The 23,638-nt window shown below is 33.9% G+C and overlaps 1 protein-coding gene across 2 annotated transcripts in view; it reads left to right on the forward strand.

The window, feature by feature from the left end:
* The window catches only part of nolo (no long nerve cord), a 205,502-nt gene that overhangs the window by 98,750 nt on the left and 83,114 nt on the right, over positions 1–23,638 (forward strand). For both annotated transcript variants that reach the window (XM_066397510.1, XM_066397511.1), the window contains exons 4-5: positions 6,545–6,624; positions 6,826–6,919. In XM_066397510.1, the coding sequence (XP_066253607.1) occupies positions 6,545–6,624; positions 6,826–6,919 (174 nt within the window). The remainder of the gene's footprint in view (positions 1–6,544; positions 6,625–6,825; positions 6,920–23,638) is intronic.

Below are 23,638 nucleotides of genomic sequence, written 5' to 3' on the forward strand. Positions count from 1 at the left end.
AGGATTCAGATCTGGAGACTGCGGAGGTGTTTTAATTAGTGGGAAGCATTGTACAACACCTATTTGCGCATTAGTTTGAAACAATGTTTGAGGTCATTTTCTTGTCGAAAGTACTAATCTTCAGCCAATCCAAGCTTTGTAGCATTTTATTCTAAATTTTGTGTTAATATGTCTCTATACAGAAGTCTACCTATGGTTTCTTCGATAAAATGATGATACCCACCCCACCTGCAGCCATATAACCCTAGACTAAGACGTTTCCTTCTCCATGTGTTACAGTTGGTTGCAGATTTCGTGGATTAATGCGTTCCCCTGGTCTTCTCCATACAAAATTTGCTTCGTCAGAGGAAAAAAGGTTAATTTACTTTCATCTAATAAAATTACTTTTTGCCATAATTCTAAGGGCTTGTCTAAGTGGAATTTTGCCAACTCCATCCTTAGTTTTCGATTATTCTTGCTTGATAATCTATAGCTTCGTTACAGGTTTTCTACCATGGAAATTACTTTTTCTCAGATGAACTCTAATAGTTTCTGGATGAATGCATTATTCAGTGGCAGATTCCAATTCAGTAGTGAAGGAATGGGCACTCGCATGATTTTTTTTATTTGGTTAACAATGAAATATTCATTTCGCTTGGTTATCTTGGAAGTATGCCCTTAACGTGTTTCATTTTCAATTAAGCTTGTAATTCTAAATTTGTTTAATATGTACGACATAATATTGGTCTTATATTAGATTGGCAACTAAGTTTCTGTCTTTTTTTAAGTATTAACATTCTGCATGCCATTAAATGGTTTTGAGATAATGCTTTAAGTCGTTAGAAAGATAATGTTCTACCGGAATCTATATTTTATTTTTTGCTCGAATTAATTTATTCTAATTTTTAGATCATTCAAATGGAATGTCAAGTTGAGAAAAATGAGTATTTCAAATTTATCTCCTTCTTTTTGCTTTTAATAAAATTTTAAAAAATTTAAAAAGTTTTAAAGCTCTAAAAGTTCCTCGCGATATTTGTGCTGTGTATGGAGAAGGTGTCATAGCTGAATGAACCTCTCGTTATTGGTATACCAAGTTTAAAAATGGAAATTTTGACCTCAAAGACGCACCTCGGTCTAGTCCTCCAGCTGAATTTGATGAAGAGCGATTAAACCAATCTTTGCATGAAAATTCGCGTTTGATTCTTTTTTTTATTTACAGTAATGATTAATTAGTTGTTAATTTTTATTAAAAAATAAACTTAATTTTTTTTAATTGCGGGGACTTAGTTGCTAACTCAATAACTGTTTTTTGTGCATTTTCAATTTTGCAAAACTACTAAAAATACATAAATAAGTACAGCAACCTAATAGGTATATGAATAGTTTTCTGACCCGCTGTATATATTGATAGGTTTGAGGCGCAACTTCATGGTAGTCCGATGATTGCCACGTTGAAGCATTTGATTCGAAGTCTTCCTCAAGATTCTATTGGACTCAAAAATTATTTTCTAGATAGTGAAAGAAAGTTTTCCCCGTTTCTGATCTCAAATCTTGAAACCTTCGGCAGGTTTTTCTCGCCATTGCACTGGTATTGCCCGACTTAAACGGATCTCAAGTCTTTAGTTTATAAATGCATATTACTTTTGCGATATGCACTCTTACAGTGTTTTCTAGCATGAATCGAAAAAAATATTTCAAACAAATTTTTCTTATTTTTATCCCCATTATCCGAACCTGTAACAAAAAATGGGGCTTGCCGTTTGAAATAAGAAAGTAAATCCTCACCCCGCTCGCATGGGGGGGGGGGGGGGTCTTGAATCAACTTTAGCTTCAATACATTTCCCTCTCAGAGCGATTCAAATTTGATACTCAAATTTTTTTACAAGATGCCTAGTATTCGAGATATTTCGATATTCCAGGTTAAATGTTATAAACTGTATAGAACCGATACACAAGCTGGAAAGCATCAATGGCTTGTTTAAACGAATGATGAGCGTTGGTAATAAAAACGTTGAGGTTTTAAATTTTATTGCCCCTTTACTGCTTACAAATTACGATCGTATTTACATTACGAATACACAGGAATGCAATAGTTTCTATAAGAAAATTCCTTTAACTGGATTTGCATAACTAACTCTACGTCAAGAAAATCAGTCTTCGTAAACTTATTATGAACTTCAGTTTCAACCTCAACGTTCCAGGACAGTTTAATGTTTTGCTTTCCCTTTACATAAAATCCCCTCGAAGTTTGAAGTCAACGTATAAAAGTTTTGTTGACATGCGGAACTTTCTAATACGTTGAACAAACAGAAATCATTGCACCTCATAAAACTTTTAAAAAACTAGGTATCTAAGGCCTAGAATGCTTCCAGACGAAGATCGATCAGCCCCCGTCTCCTTTTATTTGAGCTATAGTTAATATCATTAATTTTGCAAAGTAACAACTTTTCAAACTCCCTTTGTTAAGGACTGTTTTACTCAAGTTGAATGCCAATACACTTTCCGGATTTTGTTTAATGGTTTTGAGTTTCTACACGCCTCCATTGTATTATTACTTAATGATCCTCTTCCTTTAAGGGGATTGAATTGAGGGCTTAAAATCGACCGCCGGAGTAATATTTGAATAGAGCCACTTTTTCTATGCCGGTAAATTGCTATACTTTTCAGGGTCCTAGAATAGGAGTATTGGGCCATATTCATAAGGATATAAATAGCTTTTTCAGTTTTTGTGTAATAGTCCATTAATTATTATGTTTTGGTTGCTACCCACCACAACCTCCCTCTTCCAGACTAGCCTTTAGCTATTTACTTTGATATTAGAGATTGATGTTCCAAACATACTTGATATGTTTATTTCATATTGATTACATCTGAGTGATATACAGTGTATTCATTTAAAATTACCATCCTAATAGGTTCAGAGCGAAAAGTGAAACTAAAATGCGGTTTGTGGGGATATCAAAGGTTGTAAGGGGGAACATTTTTGGTGGCAGCAGTATTAATATTACGCACACTTCATCGCCCTCAGCCACCCCAACTTCCAGAATCTTAAATGGCACCCTACCTCGACATGTACCTCATATTAAAGGGCATTTAAAATGCATTGTTATTATGTAAATCGTTCTAAAATTGATAAAGTTGTTTTCGAGAAATTTGTGACTAACTAATTCAATTTTTTAATATCAAACTCGATGTCTTTTCGGTAAAAACAGGAAATATTCTAACAAATAATTACAAACTTAAAATTAATGTATTTTAATGTTCAAATACTCCTGTATTATTTTTTAATCAAAGGTATAATCATCTTTCGATCTGTTCTAGAACTCTTCTGAAAGTTTCTCTTGTAATCTTTTGAGATTCTGTAGTTATTTGATTTTTTGAATCATTAATATTCCGAGGGACTGTTTTATAAACTACAGATTTAAGGTGTACCCAAAGGAAAAAATCAAGCGGCGTTAAATCAGGAGACCTTGCCGGCTATTCTATTGTACCTCTCCTGTCAATCAACCACCAATTTATAATTTTTTGTTCACTGAACGTAATGAAATTCCGATTTCATGGGATACTTTGTAGTTGGCTCGACTGCAAAGTGTCCTAGCACGTCGATCTAAGCAGCTAGCGCTTCATTTAACACCCTGTGACTATTCCGTTTTACACAAAGGATTCTTAAAAAGTAATATTCTCCGCTTTTTAGCGTCCTTCCTCATATCATTTAAAACAGAACTTAATAATCATTTCAAAAAAGTATTCACTACGAACCTTATGAAATCGTTTTTCTGATATACCCTGCATGGCTTCAAGAATCTTAGAATCCCAATTGAATGACATCAATTTTTCCGTATATTTCTCAATATTCTTCTCCTTTTCCCATGAGCATATCTGGCACATTTCGTACAATTACCAAATGGATCGTTAGTGTCTCCTTTGCGTGTAACATATGAATGGGAGAATTTAATTAAGACACGCTCGGATCCGAATTTATCAAAAATTATTCCATTTGCGGAAAAGGGGTTGGTTAACTTCTGTTTAACTTTCGAGGAAATTGGAGGGAAATTCATTTATTTAGCTGAACTTATTTCGCCGGGAAATGCGTTTTACGGGTAGTAAACAAAGTTGATGTTTCGAAGACGATTTTAACCATCAATTCAACTTTAAGCGTTTCAAAAATACCTCCTGTTTTGTTATTTATGCGGCTTCTGGGTAATTAAGACTGATAAATACTGATATTTTTACAGTAGACTTTAATCTACAGAAATTAACTTGAACTGTCTTATTAATTTGCTGGTGGGAACTTTGCTAAAAAGATTATTGAATATCAAAAAACTTATCTCGATTGCTTTAACGGCAATGGAAAAAGGCATTAGGAACTATTTTAATACGTTACAGAAGATAGTTAGCAAGCTTTGAAGTTTTGAAGCAACTTGAAGCTAATTCTAGAACTACAAGAGGAGTAATACTGCAAAAAGATGCTCACGTTAACTGATTTTTGATGTGTCCGTCCGGTCCGGTACGGCGAGTTCCAAGGCGCCACCTCGTTTTTGCAAACTAACGAGGAGTCCCACGATGTCGAGTGGCTGGAACAAGTTTAATTTTCAAAAAAATAAATTACTATTTTATGAGAAAATAGATTTATTACAGGAAATAAAATAATGCAAATTGGTACAAATATTAATTTCCGGGTACTGCCAAAGACTTTTATAACTCTCATTTACTTCCCTTAACCTTTAAGGGTCGAGAAGTATGCTGGGGTGGCTAATTTTTAGAGAACAGAACTCATGAACACACTAATCAAGGAATATCTCTCTTTTCAAATTAAAATATTTAATAGAGAAGGGCACAACGTTCTTGCAATCTCTGTTCAGGTCTTTGAGCATTCTATCATAGTCTGAAATATTGAATAGCAATGTTGAATGACGTCTGCCTCTTAAAATAAAAAATCCATAAAGTTTCAAACTTTTTGGAGACGTTTTCAGTCCCAGAAAATATGTTATTATTTTTAATGTTCAAAATTCAAGCCACAAATTAAATTTGTCCAGAGTGATCCGGAAGTTGACCGTGCACCTTAGGCGGCACCATAGGCTACAAGAATAGTCCAAGAAGTGCACGACCTGACATACAGATGGCGATTTTTTTATTAAAAATTTGCGTATATTACAAAGACTTAACCTTAAAAAGATTATATCTAAGGTTTGTGTTTGTTTTGGAGCCGTTTTTAATGAACTCTTTTAGAGATTTTGTAAACATGGAAAAAATTAGCCATTGATGCATGATTCAATACTTTCATGTGAAAGATTTTAGTTCATCCAACATTGAAGAGGAGTGAGATTGTACTCTGGAGGAATCTGATCTTTCATTAACAACTGTAAAATATTGAATATCAGATTTTAAACGCGGTCGCACGAGTGGCTAAGGCGAACTCCACAGTGGTCGACCCAATGAGGTGACCACTTCAAAAATTGTGATGAAAATCCTTAAAACTGTATTAGAAGAATATCGGCTAAAATTGCGCGAGTTAAGAGACATGATAGAAATTTCAAAAAGTACAATACATCGCATTTTGATTAAACAATTGGATATGAAAAAGCTGTGCGTAAGATGGATGCCGCGATTACTCACAACTGAACAAAAATAGCGCCGTAAGGGTGTTTCCAGGGAGGGTTTGGCAAAGTTTCGCAGTAATAAAGCCGAGTTTTTGTGTCAATTAATAACCATGGATAAAACATGGTCCATCATTTCACACCTGAGACGAAAGAGCAGTCAAAACAGTGAACTCAAACAGGAAAATTAGCTCCAAAAAACGCGAAAATAGAAAAGGTAAGGGTCTCCGTTTTTTAGAATGCACAAGGGATAATTTTTATTGACTATCTCCCTAAAGGAGAAACAATAAACGGAGAATATTATACACATTTATTGCGACATTTGAGCAAAGAAATTAGGAAAAAGGCGAAAAAAGAAGTTTTGTTTCATCAAGACAATGCACCATTTCACCCTTCTGTCATTGTAATGGCCTAAACCAATCAGTTTGGTTTTGAACTTTCTTCTCGTCCACCCTATTCGCCAGATTTAGCCCTCTCAGATTATTTTCTATTTCCAAACTTAAAAAAGTGGCTTGGTGGAAAGAGATTTGTCAATAATGAAAAGGTGGATTCCGACGCTGATGGCTATTTTGAAACATTCGAAGCTTCTTACTAAAAACGAGGTGTAAAAGTTATAGAACATCGCTGGGAAAAGTGTGTTAATCTCAAAGGAGACTATGTTGAAAAATAATGTAATATTTTCCATTTTTTTTTTCTTTAAGTATTAGGTCAGGTACTTCTAGGACTATCCTCGTGCTACGACTTAGCCGATCTATGGTGCGTGTCTAACCCACATATACTTTAACCATTGCACGGTTATTATCATCATCTATCCTTGAGAAAACTATCTTCGTATAGTTTTCCAAAAAAATATGTCGTACAAAGAAAGTTAAAATAGAGAAATTACCGATAAAAGTTTTATTTTAAAATTTTACCAAACAGCAAATATAAGAATCACTTGGAATCTATAAAACTTTTTATATTTCCAGGACCTTTCTTCTCAACTGCAAAAGGTAGAGACTAGAACGCATGGTTGGGCGCCGTGGTCTCAATGGTCAGCCTGTTCCAGGTTAGTGCCCACCTTAATATATCGCAGATTATAACCATTAGTTCGTCATCCACAAAAAGCAAATTAATTAATTTCCATAAAATGTTTCATGATATAATTTCTCATCAAGATCATATTGAAATCAGAACTTTAGGAAATAACACGTTTTATAACCACTTCGTAATTGTCCATTTTAAGCAGTAAGGAATTTATATGTTTTAGGTCATGTGATGGTGGAATTTCACATCAGCTAAGGACGTGCAAAGGTGGTCCTTGCAGAGGAAGTCACGTGCGGTACCAGATATGCAACATGCAGGTTTGTACCCACTCATATATTACTGAAACTTCGATTAAATGAAGACTTGAGCAAGCTTAATTGTTAGTTTTAATAATTACCTTAAGACAGAACTGATTAATTACTGTCGTATGGCATCGCCAAGCCTGAAAAGGATGTCCATGGTTTGTATTACAATCACCCTCTGATATTGAAACAATGACACCAGATATAAATGAATTAATTAATTAATGATAGAGGGAATAGGTATCACGAAACAAGGCTGCTAATGCAAGCATTAGAGTGCACGAATATACCACAGATTAGGCCTCAATCAGTGTCAGTGAAAGCATATGATTTTAATTACTACGGAATAAGCGAATTTACATTGACCATATGCATCTATGCATATCCATCGTAGAGCATCAAAATATGTAATTGGTAAAACCACCATAAATTAATATCTTTTGTCAAATAGTGTTTTGAATTTTAAATTTTAGAAAAGCCCTGAAACTTCTTCAGAGGAATGATCTGGAAAAGTAAACGACATTTTTCCTCCTTTAACTAATTATGTAAATCTCACCCTTTGGATTGGAATGTTGTTGATTCTGGTTTTCGAAGGAAACTTAAACACCCAGTATTTCCATATAAGAACGATCGTAAAATATATTGAAAATTAAATTCGGAAAATAATCTATATGAGAGCCGCAGGCAAGGCCGGGCTGCTATTTAGCGCTATTCGTTTATGCTTCTCTAACTTATATTTACTATCAAGCTTCATTTGACGGGTAAATGTAAGTTAGAGAGGAACATTTAATAACCCAATTCCAAGTTCTGGGGATGATATTACATCGTTTTATCCACTATCAAGGGCAAAACACTAAACATTTATAGAGAAAATATTTTTCGGAGAGAGAAAATATATAATGTAATTCCCGGGATCATCCCCCGGTAATCGCCGTTCGCCGATAAAGGATATGGCCAGATATGTAACAGACGCATCTCCTGCCGGATTGTATTGGCACTAAAGAAAATGTATAAATCCAAAGTCAACCAAGTGGTGTCGACGTTGACACGCGATATTATCATCCCTTTTCTTAAATAAGCAAAAGTTTAGAGACGCTTTTTTATCTAGCATGAAACGAACATCGACAAGTTGATCTTACGTCGTTCAATTCATACCGCGTGTCCCCGGATAGGTGAACCGACTCTTGTAAAAGGTAAAAAATTTTCGATTCAAATTTTCGTTTTTTGGAGTTCAGCCCTGCTTGGTTAAAGATTAATTTCTAACATAATTTCACTTTTAGAAAACCAAATATGTCTTGAAAATTTCCAAAAAACCTATTTCCCTGTAAAGTGTCTTTTCTGCGTCAAACGCGACATAATATTATGAAGAAAAATTGTTTAGAATCGGGACCTAAGCCCATACACCAAATTTTAAAGTCTTTTACCAACTTTGATTTTTAGCATTATGTTATATTTCCCAAAAAAAATCGTTTTTTTTTACCTTTTACAAGAGTCAGTTCACCTATCCGGGGACACTCGGTATATTAATGTTTCGATCATTAGGAGAGGACAGAGGTCCACAAGCTATTTTTCCAGATTCTAATCATGCGTTTTTTCTAGTGATCAAATCGAGCCGAAGAACTCTTTTGCGCTTAAGCATCTACAAGCCATGATATTCATTATACAGGGTGTCAATTTGAAAACTTCTCAGCTCTATTATCCCGAAACGGAATAGATTTTTTTTTAATCATTGGAATACATCGATTTTGTGATCGAGGGGTAACAATTTTTATGTAAAATTCACTGCGCCTCTTTCAACACTTTACCCCCAGAGCCACCTTCTCAAATATCTTAAATGATAAAGGGAGTTAAATGACATATCATTTAAAAGGGCTTTTCGTTCTCTATATTTGGTACCTCATTTTTGACGTTTGATTGTCACGTTAGCAAGTTAGATGTCTTTGATCATTCTAAATTTATTTTTCCTATTAGTGTTTTGATAGCGTTGGAACTAAGACTTTTTTTATTCAAACATGCCTTACGATTAGGAAATTGTTGTAATAAATCTATTTACTAACCTATTGGCTTATTGTCCATTCCAACAAAAGCATTAAGCACTGAAGCAAATGTTTATCAATTTAATAAATTTCCTCGGTCTTTGAAAAGAAATATCTTGGTGGAATATGATTTCTTATTGTTTATTTTTGTTTGCAACAGAATATCGTTTTGAAAACTTGTGATATTAACTTGCATGGAAAATATTATTTACTTACCTGTGGTACTGGTCGATATTGCTAGATATTCAAATCAGTTAAAATTTACTGCGATAATTCGTGTGTTATTGTGAATAATTTTAAAAATGGTATACACAATTCAGCAAAAAACTGAACTTATTTTTGTTTATGGAGAACACGGAAGGTACGCAAGAAAAACAACGAAAGTTTTTAATGTTAGAAATCCTAATTCAAATGCGACTCACGGATACGTTTAAGACTTAATAAAGAAATTTTCCGAAATGGGTTCTATTGAAAACAAAAAATAGCGGTTCAGCATATCTTCAATGAAATTGTTCAAATAGAAATTCTGGGAATCTTCCTTGAAGAACCCAGTAGTTCACTGCGCACGGTCGTAAGTCAAACTCGAATGACACATGAAAATACGAAAAGCACTGAAATTAAATTTTCATCCCTATAAAATACAAATTGTACGAGAACTTTATGACGACGATTTTGATAAAAGAATCGAGTTTTTCGAACTCGTGACCACCTTCATTAATAATAACCAAATTTCTTTAATAAACATTTGCTTCAGTAACGAGTGCACCTTTTTTCTTAATGGTCGAGTCAATAAACAGAAGAGGGTGCCACAATGTGGCCAGCAAAAATTATTGTTTGGGCTGGTATTGTCGGAAATGCTGTTATACTTTATTTATTGAGGAAAACTTAACTTGAGAACTGTACTTAAACTTAGTTGAAAACGTAATTGATTCTTTAATAACAACTCATTTAAAAGATCAAGTTGGTGGAAACATCTTGCGAGAAGACCAAATAGATTTTCAGTAAGATGGAGCTTCACCGCATCATTATAATGGTTGAATGACTGATTTCCTAACAAATGAATTGGTAGAAAGAGACCGATGGAGTGGCCTGCAAGATCGCCAAACTTAACGCCGTTAGATTATTTTTTTGGGGGGGCATAATGTCGGTTGTTTATGAAACCCAGCCTGCTAATATTGACAATTTGAAAAGAAGAATCAGAGAGACAAGCAGAGCCATTCAAGAGATGGTATTTGAAAATTTCAGAGAAGAGTTTCAGAATGAACTTCATTAGTGTTTGGAAAATAATGGAGAACATTTCGAACATCTAATAAATTAAAATTGTTAAAAATGGGAATTCCAATTTTGAACGCGTTTTTTTTTAAGACGAGTAGTAAGAAAAAAAATTATAATTTTAAAACGGCTATGCTGAAATTTTAACGTCATAAAGTGTAATTGTTTTTAACAATTAAAAATAATTAAAAATTAAACCTGCATCTTTTTCACGTAATAGAATCCTTTCTTGAGACTGTGTTAGTTCCTAGATTTTTTTTACCCTGGGCTGCAGTGACTCTCAGCTATGACATTTTAAAAGAAATTTTAGACATCTGCAGTGCTGCGTAAAAAAATAATATCGTGGTTATCTTAAATTTGCTTTTGATAATTTTAGAAGCGTTTTCATGTCAGATCACCTTCGCAAGCACAAATAATCATTTAGCCAAAAACACATACAGGGTGTGCACAATAACAACTTTAATTTTTACCTTTTCAACTTCAATTTTATTGATTTTTTCACATAGGGTGATGTTTTATGACGCAGAATGAAAGAAAATTGAGTTTTATTAATTTTATTAAAAAATAATGTTATATTTATTTTAAATGTTAGTGGATTTATTGCAGGAAAACCTGCATTCAGGCTAACTCAGGCAAAACTCAGGCTAAGTGCCTGAGTTTTGCTATGGTTGCAATGTTATAGATGGGACTTATTGGCCTTTATAGATATTTTACTACTGATGATTTTCTTATTTGCAGTTCCTGACAAATTGTTTTTACACCAATGCTTGGATTTTCTACTATGGATAAAGTGATATCTACTTCATTTTCTTCTTCTAAGATACTGTTTTAAAAATTTTTCTTTTCATAATTAGCACTTCCTCTTTGTTCAAAACGCTTTTTTAGACTTTTCTAAGCTCCTTACGTCAGGATATTCTCTATTAAGAAACTGTTCTACATAAATTTGAGATGCTAACAAATGATTTTCATAACATGGGTGAATTAAAGATTAAAATTTGAAAATGAAAATTGAGTTGTAATTATTCGGTATGTATTTCTATTAGTCGAATTATAAAATTGCAACAAATACTTTATCTCATTAACTTACACACCCTCTATTTAATTTTAAACTCTTAACTAAACGTCCAGGTACACCAGAAACTAGTTCATCGCCATAATATTTGGTAATGGTGATCCAGGCCTGGAAAAACGACCAAATCAAGACTTGTTTATTTCATGGCGTTGCTCATTCAACTTCAATCTTCATTAGTCCACATATATTTTCAATGGCATTGAGATCTGGTGAACCTGCTGGCTGTGGACTTGTTGTCAATTGGTGTTTTTGCATCCAATCTTGAGCGTAAGCAGAAGTATAGCATCTTTCATTATCCTGTTGAAATCACCACCCCTCTGAATATAAAGCGTGAGCCGTTTCATGAAGAAAATCATTTAGAATGTCACAATACTGTGCACTATTAACGGTGTTACTAACTATACAGAGAGGTGTAACACTGCGCTGAGATATTGCTCCCTAAACCATTAGTTTAGTGTAAAATTTGGAAATATGAACGCTAACATTTTCTCTTCATAGGATTTTTAAGTGATTAGCATCAAGCTTTCGTTAAATATAAAAACATTATTAAAATTATCTTCTCGAAAATATTGATAAAAATCTATTCTTGGTGGTCTTTGTAAAGATGTCATTAAAGTTTTTTTTTTGTTTCCATTATATCTTTTCAGTGACATGCGGACAGTTTCTAGACACACTTCTATTCTTCGTTGATTTCCAAATCTGTTAGCCAATTTTCGAAACTCTGGGCCCGGATTTTGTTGTCCTAGTCACTAAAGGTTTGAAATTGTTTCCGTTAATCTTACATGATTTCTCCGAAACTCGTCTGTGTTTCATATCTGTGCCCTTTTTTTTATCCTCTTTATTGCCTTTTTGTGATAAAACACATTTTTGCACATAACTGCCTTTAAATATCATAAGACCATAGCACCTTAAAAGGACATTTGCAGAAACTGGTTCTTGTACTCAGATATCTTCTATCGTTGTACTGAATAATCTCTAGAAGAAAGTTTGATCCCAGGGTTCTCAAACACGCTGTACAGTCTTACAACGCCTTATAGCATATTAATCAAATTCTGCAACCTGGTCTACATTAGTGAGTATCTCAATAATGGTAGGTACTACGAAGGTTCCCTCTCTAATAGGAATGTTAAACATTTTTTGAACTCAATTAAATTAATCGTAACTTTTTCATGAGCTACTTAATTTCTTTCATTTCTTTCCAATTTTTCTGATCTCTTCCTTTATCTTCAAATTCCATTGCTGCGGACATTCTTTGAAAATATGTCCTACAGCTCCCTCCTCTACGCGAATTTGACTCAGCAGTGTCCGCCAGTCCAATCTTGTGTTACCGGTATTTTAATCGATTGTGGACAATTGAGTCCCATAGCAGCCCTTAACTCTTGTCTGTTAAAGCTTACGGTTTTTTCGCTTTTTTTTAGAATAATTCCGAATGAACACATTTCAGTGTGCTGGATCCTGGCAGCTTTCCGTTACGTTCTGTTTATTCCTCTTGGTTTCCTTACCACGTCCCAAGCAATGCCAAAAACCGGCTCCGGTTCTATAAATTCTGCCCCGGCCATTTCCTTTGCAACTATCTAGATATCCATTGTGCAGGGTCAGCGTAATATTTTCCATAATATATTCCAGATTTTAACCTCCTTGGTGTGAATTTGGCAATGTTAAGTGTCTTGAGTGCTGTCTGACTTGGAGAGTCGCCGTATGCACGAGCTTCAACCTTCTCTGAAGCCGGATTCGTGAAATCTCGACTCGATTTCGATTGATATTTTATCAAATTTCATTGCCTTAAAACAAATTTCGAAACCTTTGCAGATAACAAAGATCGGTCTCTAAAAAAACAATTAAATTTAATAAAATGACAATCTAAATCGAATAGAGATTTTTAGACTTTGGCCTCTAGTCTGAATTTTGCTAAACAAGCAGTGGTCCGCAACCGGTTTCATTCTCTTTTGTGAAAACGATTATTTTATTTTTATCATTAGTAGTTGAAGGTCCAACAGGACTGTTTCGCTTTATTGATAGTTCAATCTATGTTTGCGTTCCAATACAATGTTTTGTCCAAAGTTTTCGCCAGTCCCATTTGACCTCATTCTCAACTGAAATAACTCTCCCTGAGTGAAAATTTATCATACAGAGTGCCGCACTGAAAAGTTTCCACTCAGGTTTTTTCTTGTAAACGAATAAATGAAAATATGCTCGAAAACATACACCTTAGTTTCTAGGGGGACATATTTTTTACATATTTGCATCCCCTCTGCTCCAACCCCTACAAAGTGGTGGCTGTCATCCTTAAAATCTTAAATGCAAGAGAGGGGGGACCGAGTAATAACTTATTTTAAAGGGAATTGAATTCCCTTTATTATTGGATTTTCCTCGTTGGAATCGATTGAATGGTTCGTGAGAAATAAAGAAGTGAAAGTAAAAGTAAAAAATTTCTTACCATTTGTGTCAATAAAGTAAATGTTGAAAATATTCACCTCCAACTTCCGTGCAATTATAAAGGCACTGTTTGAAATATTCGCGACCATTATGAAGTATTTCGGGAGTTACTTGCTGGCACTCGTACATTATTCATGGCCTAAGTTTTCTAAAAAATTAAGTTTGGTTACATAAACTTTAGATTTTAAATGCTCCCACAAGAAAAAGTGCAATAGTGACAAATTAGGAGATCTTGTAGGCCATTCAATATGACCTCTTCTTCCAATTCATCTGCTTTAGTGAGAAATAAACTGATAATAGCAGGTTTTTCGAAGGATCAAGTGAAATTCCAAAATACTATTATTTATACCCTTTTTTATGCATTTTATTTATTGGCCAAATAATATGAAGGAAGCCCCATAACAAAAGGAATTCAATCTCCTTTAAAATAACATATCACTCCCCCCCCCCCTTCCATTTAAGATATTAAAGGTGGCAGACACCCTTTTATAGGGGTTAGAACATAGGGAGTGCAAATATATAAAAAAATGTGTCCCCCTCAAAACTAAGGTTTACATGTCCGAACATATTTTCATTTATTCGTTTACAAGAAAAAATCTGAGTGGAAACTTTTCGGTACGCCACCCTGTATATGATTTTTATTAATAAAAAAGTAACTTAGTTTTTGAAAAAAGACGAGGTTGTAATGGTCAAAGTGGCAGAAAGCATTTTAACATAAATATTTAGGGTATCTGACAAAATTAGAGCAACTAAGTAAACTTACAAATAAAGGAATAATATTGAATGTTACAATGATCATATTTTATTTACAATGCATTTTTTTAATTAAAGGTACTATTTGTTTACTTTCGATGAGTATTTAGTTTTTGTGACTGAAAGATATAAAAAAATCTAAAAATTCGTGCAACAAAATGAAAGCAACTTGATAGTAAATTTATTTTATTATTTAAATTTCACTCACTTTCAAAGTGGATAGTTGATTTAAACATGCCTCGTGGCCTTCATTTTTCAGTAGGCCTTAAAAAAATGTTGATGTCTATAAGTCAGGCAAATTACATAAATGGATAACATATGCTTTTGGTGTGGGAAAAGACATTGTTTCAAAAATATTTAAAATTCATCAAATTCGAAAGTGTGTAATGAATTTAAAACATGGTGGACAGCTACGAAAAACCTCCAAAAAAACTGATCGACGCATGAAACCAACCAGTTTAGTAGATCCGAGACTATCTGCAAACCGCATTTTGGGTTCAATGAATAATTTAAATGTGTCAACCAGGACTCTACGACGGTTACTTGAAAGCGGTGTACTAGCAAGACATCCAGCCAAAAAACCTTTTCTTTCAAAAAGAAATTGAGATATAAGATTGATGTTTGCAACGCGTCATCTTAGCTGAACTCCAAATAATAGGAAAAAAGTTCTTTTTTCCGGTGAATCAAAATTTTGAGTTTTTGAAATTGACAATTCAAAATGGATAATAAATATGAATAAAAAAAGACTAGACCTCATATACGGCAATAGCACCGTAAAGCATGATAAAGGTAGAATAATGATTATGGGTTACTTCTCGGCTTATGGAATGAGACATTTATGTATCAGATTACTGGTACTATGAATATATTTGGATACCTACATATTTTGGAAAACGTTATTCTTCCTTTTATAGACTGGGCAATATCATTTAAGATCATATACCAGAATGATAATGGCCTTAAGCATACCACTAAGATTATAAAGGAATGGTTCATTAAAAAAAATATTCCCGTTTTAAAATGACCGGCTCAGTTTCCAGATCTGAATCTTATAGAAAATCTATTGAAGATCGTGGAAAAAAGGGTTCATTACCGATAAATAAGAAATAATCAATAGTTGTTCTAAGAAGTGTAGATAGCTTGGAATGTAATAGATGATGGTATAATTAATAATCGCATTTCTTCCATGCCACGCAGATACCAGAAAGTAATCAATAATAAGGGATAATGGACAAAATATTTGTTCTAATAGCTTTATTTTTGTTTTTGTTTTGAAAGAAATTATCCCTCAGGTGTTCTAATTTTGTCGCATTAAGAAAATTGTTATATTATAGTTTCTCAAAACAATATTTACTTTTACACTGCACTATTTATACTACTAATAATAAATACTATATATTTTTTTTCTTTCTCCTGATATACGTCCGATAGAAAACATATGGGAATAATGAAAATTCAGGTCAGGAGAAAAGCATTTCGAGCTAAAATTCAATTAATGGCAACCGTTTTAGGATCATGGAAGTAGTAAATGAAAAGTATGCATCCGATTCATTGCTAAACATCCCCAATAGATTACAGACGTGATTGGGATGAATGGCCAATGCATTGGCGAATAAAACAAGTTTGAACGTGAACTTTCATGTATAATTACAATTTGTTGAAATAAAAAGAAAAAATTAATCGTAACTTTTTCGAATCCAAATACTTTCCAGAAGTACTGTATGTTACCAAATTCAAATTAATTTTTCTTCTGTGTTTTTTAATGCTAAAATTTTGGAATTCGGTAATCGAGGCTCTCAAAATTGATATTAGTTTTCATTGATTACATTAAAACCAACATGATATATTTCGTAGAAGAAATAATGATAAAAAAAAGAAAAAAGGGAACTAATTTCAGTTTTAAGAGTTTAGGTCCTCATCAATTTCAAAATTTTAGTTTAAAAAATTATAGGTAAACGGCAAGTTTTAAAACGGTGATGTAGTTACCAGAAAATACTTAAATGCATTGTCTTTAAGACTTAACGCTTCGACTCCAGAGAGTCAAGTGTAATGCCATTATAGGGGAATTCATTAGCCAAGCCAGGGAAGGTAGGGGTGGCAAATTTCCAAATGGATACTCTGTATAGACTTTGAAATTTTTTTCTTTTCCATTTTGGAAATAAGCACTTCTATACACACACTTTAAGAATTATTAGAAAGAAGAATTGTTTATGTAGTATATATGATTTAAATGTTTCATCATCATATACTCCCAAGCAGACGTAAAATTAGTGTCACGTTAAAAGTTCCTCAAGGCTTGTAAAAACAAATTCGGGACGGCACTTTTCCAGCCTAAGATAATCACTTTTCGAAATCTAAAACTATCTTAAACAATAATCACATGTTTCGATGAGCGTTCAACAAAAAAAGCGGCCTCGTACCAACATTCCTGAAAGGCGTTATCAGCATTTTTTATTCTGTGTCTTTATCAGTATGTTGCAAATTCTACGACTGGTTTCATTATCATTGTCAGTTTGTCCTTTCGTTAAAATTCCCATAAATCTTGTCGTTGCGGCACGAATTGTGGCTGCTATAGAAAATGATCGCATACAGCACGAAACCGTTAGCAATTGAGGAATAAGTCTATCTAGTGTGCAACAAGTGGTTCAGCGGTATGAAGAAACTGAACTGGTCAATCAAAGATCCGGATCAGAACAAGGAAAGGCTACAAGAGCTAGAGATGACCGCTTTTTCGTTTCTATTGCTTTGAGGAACCAAACGGCTACGGTAATTTCCGTTCGAACTCATCTGCAAGAAATAAGAAACGTAAATATAAGCGAGTGAACCATTAGGAGACGACTTCATGCTGCTGAATTATCCTCTCGAACTAGAGCTACAGGACCCCCTACTCTCTTATAAACACCGGATTGCGAGGTTAAATTTTGTAAGAGAACACTTGGCTTGACCAGTAAAGCATTGAAGTCACATATTGTTTTCTGATGAATCTCGATTTTGTCTTATGGGCTCAGATAAACGTGTAAGAGTGTGGCGACGACGATCGGCTTCCATTTGGTAGAAGCTCAGTTATAGCTGGGGAAAGAATTTTAGTCTTCATCCAACGTGGGACTCTGAATGCATACAAGTACCTGACAGAGGTTCTTGAAAGCCATGTTGTACCGCTCATGGTTATTTTTGTAGAGAACGCAACCTCTATACACGATAATGTATGGCTCCACACACTGCTCGCATGGTTACTGCTTCTCTTGGCGAGATTCAAATCACGCGATTTTTCTGGCCTGCTTGAAGTCCTGATTTGAATCCGATAGAGCATGTGTGGGATAAGATAAAGAGACGCCTACGGAGACATGTGTTGGCTCCTAGAAATCCCAGAGGACTTCACGAAATGTTCGTGCAGGAATGGGACAATCTTCCACAGAATTTGATCCAACACCAAATTTGAAGCATGCTTTGTCGTCTACAAGCTTTTATCGCTGCTAGAGAAAGAAATACTCGGTGTTCAAGTCCACAAAATCTTTCATGTTAGGGATAAATGCGTTTTGCAACAAAAATTCCTTTTCACTCGAACGATCATGACAAAATCACCGCATAAAGTTAGTAAATTATGTTACAGGTGAAAAAAAATTAAATAAACTACAAAGTATTAAATTAAATGGAAATTACTATTACTATCAAGTGACCCTAATTTTATGCTCAGAAGTGTATTTTTAAAGCTCCTTTATATGCTATTAACGATATATTAAAAATTAACACTTTATTGAAGGTGTTATGTACCTTTTACACTAATTATCAAAATGATCCATCTAGATCATGAAAAATATACAAAAATATTAAGTGTCTACTCGTATTATTATCGCACATGGTTCAACCGTGTGTTGCCTTTATTGTTATTCTCGAAACTGTTGCGAAGTAAGAAAAAAAATCCTTAAAGCGCAATTCTAAAAAGTGGCGAATAAAATCTCTATTACATGGGTATGCATAAATATTCGTAATTTTCCGCATGAAACTCTGGGGTGCGTCAAAACCAAAATGATATCTGAATATTTTATCTGAATTTGATGTTTTTCTGTAAATTTTAATACTGAAATTTGCAGCTACGTAAATTAATTTTAGACCGATCCTATACGGGCTAATGACCGAGTTTATAAATTCAGGGCGAACTTGACTTTAAACGAATGACATTGCAGTTGCTGGTAAATGTTGTTTTGTTATACAAACTCATTACCACAGAAGCAGATTTAATAAACCTGCGGGATCGCGGGTTTAAATCGAATGTACACGCTGTAATCCTAGTGTACAATTATTTTTCAAGCATATTTAAATATTCTTCATCATGCCTCTGTGAGGAATTTCCTACGTTGTTTTACACCAATCGTCTCAAATTCTATACGAGGTGTACTTTAAATGGCGTCTGAGCCCTTCAGTACGTTATTCGAAATCCTTATGTGAGCTCTACAAAAATATTTTTCTCCGATTAACAGAAAAAGTGATTAACAGGCGTTACTTTAATGCTTATGCAGTAAAATATCCCCTTTACTGCCTAGGCATTAAAAGTAAATCTCAAGTTGTAAAAGAAGTTATAAAAGAAAGTCACTTATCTTGTAACATACCTGGGTGCAGGAAAGGGTTAGATAATATGGCATTTGTCGCATTATTGCACCACGCATTCTCATTATTTTTTAATTCTTAACCACACCCATTATATTCCTCTATTGCGATCGGTGGAAACCACCATAAGTTGGTAAACATCAAGGCGAGCAGTAACTCGTGTTTACACGTTTTTCCTGTTTTTTTTCGAAGGTGAACAGTGATTGTAGCGACTCCTGAGGGGGGGGGGGGGGGAATCATTTGTGAACTACATGGGTCTGAAACTTCAGAGTGCAACGAAGGAACTGCAAGAACTGATGGAAAAAAATGTGAGTGTAAGAAATTACAAAATGTAAGAAGATGAAAAAGGAGCGAACTAAAAAGTAAAACAGGAAAGCTACATCTCGCCTATATATTTGATAAGTAAAAGAAAATGGAAAATAGTAGACAAATTTTTATTTACTGCTACAGTTTTTTGCACTAAAAATAGATTGCTTATTAAAAGTTAAAAAAACACAACATATCCCGCTTTTGAACCACGGGTAAACTATGCCATTTTAACATAAGTTGTTAAAATCTTTAAGAGTTATGAAAAAGAAAAATGAAAAATTAACCTCAAGCGTATAGAACGTATTTAAGTTATTAAAATTTTCAACTTTAACTTATGTATTAGAATCAGTTATTGTTGCTTAGATAGAGACATAGAGGCCAAAAAGAATTTTACAAAAACGAAGCACTCTTTGTCTTTCTTGGATAATTGATCTTTATTAAAGTCTCCAATTTCTCGGTGAACTCTGATAAATTTGAATAACATCTCGCAAAATTGTTAATTAACGATAAACATTTTAACAAAATCGGCATAAGCATTTTTAGATAATAATAAAAACTACTTTTTTATGTATATTATAATACATTTATTGTATTATAGTATCTTTAGGTCTATGCGGCATATTTAGAAAAAACCTTGTATATTTGTTGATTAAATTCCGGAAGTTGATCCGTTAGAGATTGATTGAACCTCAAGCTCTAATGAGCATAAGTCCCAATTTCTGTGAAGATAATAATTTTCTTCGTTTCTGGAAAACATAATAGCGAAAATGTGGTAACGACGCCAAACGAGTCCTTGATGTGTGTAATTGAATGCGGAAATTGAAAAGAAATTGGGCGTTGGTAACAAGGTTGTCTGTCCAAAAACGAGAACGCCCAGATTTTATCGCATGGTAATTGCCCGTAATAATTTAATAAACTTATTTTTATTATGTTTGCCCGGAGCCTGAACAGACTCATGACTAATGGACTGATTGATAAACTTGATAAATTGGAACATGTGTGAATCTTTAGGAATGAGGTTGTAGGATTCAAATATTTAAATTAGTTTGGAGATTAATTTATCCATGGAGTGAAGTAGTTAAATCATAGCTGAGTTTCTATTCACATAAAATTTTTCCTTATCCATTTACTAAATCTAAATCACCTCCCTCTTCACTTAATTAAACATCCTCACTCCTTCACATGATTCTATAAGAAATTAAAATGGAATAATATCATTGTCGTTTGGTTATTTAGAAACATGGTCAATGAAAGATGTACATAATGAATTGCTCTGAAATTTTACTTATTCCCTTAATAATTGTCTCAAAACAAACTTTATAAACCTTTCATCCGCAGCAAAATTTTAACCATACACTCTATTTATCTTCTCTGTTATGAAGTTTGCTGAGTGCCGGTTCTTCAGGATCCTGCTAAGCTGCATGTGAAGTAGTTTGCATTAAAGGGTAACCGTCAGGTAAAGTGTCTCTATCAATTGCGAAAGTGTTTCCTGTAGTTCTCCTTACTTCAACTGGTGGTTAAGTTTTAATTTAATCAACATGATATCAAAACTTGCCTCACAGTGACGAGATGAGTATAGTTTCAAATTTCATGATTTTTACTTCGCCACTTATTAAAAAACGAACCGTCAAAGAAAAAGTGGCAAACTGGTAGTTTTGTCAGTAATTTGTAGACATTAAGGTAATAAACCACCCTGTACGGTGAGTAACGTTAATATTCGAATACTGAATAATTTTTTTTGCTCTGGAATTTAATTTGAATGTTGTTTTGATACATACAGAACAACTCGGGTGATGATAAAAAAATCGTTTCAGTTAATTTTAATTAATCCTACTATTAATAGCTATAATAGCTCGCAAAAGAAATACCAGGTCTTATATACAGGGTGAGTCAGTTTATACTAGCAGGACCCTGAGATTCAATAGAGTACATTTAAGTACCAATAGAGTATACTTTAAGTTCAGTAAGTCATATATGTCAGAAAATGGTTCGTTTTTGAGGTACAAGGTGTCAAAGTATTGTTTTGAAGCATGATATTTGGGGGCATGCCGTTATTTTCAGTTATGAAAGTAAATACAACATTGAGTCTGCTGGGTGAAGAACGGTGTGGCAAAAAAAGGATAAAAAATATTAAACCTACTATTAAATATGAGTATGGAAACTTTCTTGTAAGGGAGTATATTTCCACATTCAGAGTAGGTAAACTCGTTTTTATAGATTCTCTAATGGATAAACATTTATATTGGAATATTTAAAAAATCATGTTTGTCAAAGTGCCGAGAAAGTGGGAATTTCAGGTACTTTTAAATTCTACCAAAATAATGATCCTATACACAAATCACGTTTAGTGCAAAAGTATTTATTTTACAATTGCTCTAAAGTATTACAACTACCAGCCGCATCGCCTGATCTCAATCCCATCGAACACCTATGGGACGAATTAGACCAACGAATAAGAAAAACTAAAATATCTTCAAATAAAATGTTAAAACAACGATTAAAACAAGAATGGGACAATTTTCAAACAAGTTGTTTGAAAAATGTATCTGTAATATGCCTAAATGTTTATAGGCCACATACGAGTATAAGGTCATTCAATAAGTAACGAGTCAAATAGATATAGCTCCAAAATTATTCAATCAATACAAAATTTTGGCTACTTTTCAACACAACCCCCCCAACCACTGATACATTTACCCCATCGTTCTTGTAACTTTCTAATGCCCTTAGCATAAAATTCTTTTGCTTTGGTTACTGTTGGAGCCACATTTGGACCTAAATCTTGACTTTTTCGTTAGAGCCGTATTTTTTCCCAAGTAGAGACTCCTTAAGAAGACCAAACATATGGGAGTCTAAAGGGGCAAAATCTAGGCTGTTGGGAGGGTGCGGAAGAATTTCCCAGCCCAATTTTTGAATTCATTCTTGAGTTATGTGTGCTATACGCGGCTTTGCATTATCATGAAGCAAAATCACAGCTTTTCTCAAAAGTCTACGAAAATGAGTGCGAATGGCAAGCTTTAATTTGTTTTTCAATATTTCAGTGCAATATTATTCGTCGATCTTTGAGAACGTCGCATAAAATAAGGGTTTGTGAGCCCCAGAAAAGTGTAAGCATCACTTTACCCACTGATGGCTGCACCTTGAATTTTTTCCGCGTTAGAGAACTTGTGTGTTTCCACTCAGAACTTTGTTTCTTCGACTCCGGCACATAGTGGTGTATCCACGTCTCATGGCAGGTTATAATTCTTTCAAAAAAAGCTTCTTTCTCGGTCAAACATCAGGCTTCACATGCTCACTGATTTGAAGCCTCGTTTCTTCGTGGGTGTCCGTAAGTTGTCCTGGCACCCACCTCACGTAGATTCTCTTGTATTACAGTTTATTCTGAATGACGTTATGAGTACTTCCAATACTAGCAGACACTTTTTCGGCAATCATTTCAACAGTGATTCGCCTGTTGTTACGGATTATCGCGTCAAAGCAAGATTCAAGGGAGACAGTTGAAACTTCGACCAGTCTTCCACTGCGATGCACATCAACGGCACTTTGGCGGCCATTTTTAAACTTTTCAACCCCCCACTTGCAAATATTCGAACGGTTTAAACGATTGTTCCCATACATTTTTAACGTCCTTACATGAATTTCACTAATTTTAACACTTTCTGCGACTGAAAATTTAATAACAACACGTTCTTCCACGGTGCAATCCTCAATCGGAATTAGCATCTTGAACTGAATGACTTATAGGTTATGTGTATAAAATCTTATTAATCAGCTAATCAGAAGTCGTCACACGTCATTTTTTTACCTTTATCGATTTGTCTCTATACTTAATGAATCACCCTCATAGATAACAATGGTTGTCCCACAAAATATTAAAAAACCGTTTATTATTACGTAGTAATTAAGAAAACCAATATTGTCCACATATTAAAGGAACCAAGGATTTTCACCTAATTGCATTTTAATTTTGTTAATCGCTAGAAATTGTATTTATTTGAATAAAAATTAAGTTACATGTTAATCGAACTTACCAATCGAACCATACTTTAATAAAATATATTATCTCACATAATTTTAATTGTGATTTGAATGACGTTACGATGGTTGTAAAATGAAATATTAAAGTTACTCACTGCATTAAAAAGTCTTATTTTCCTTCTCGCCACTTATTTGCATGTATACATGGAAAAACCCATGGAAAGAACTGGTAATATCCGCTTTGGAGATGACAACGAGCGTTAATGAAAGGGT

This window comes from Euwallacea similis, chromosome 15, assembly GCF_039881205.1.
Source record: "Euwallacea similis isolate ESF13 chromosome 15, ESF131.1, whole genome shotgun sequence".
Lineage (NCBI taxonomy): Eukaryota > Metazoa > Arthropoda > Insecta > Coleoptera > Curculionidae > Euwallacea > Euwallacea similis.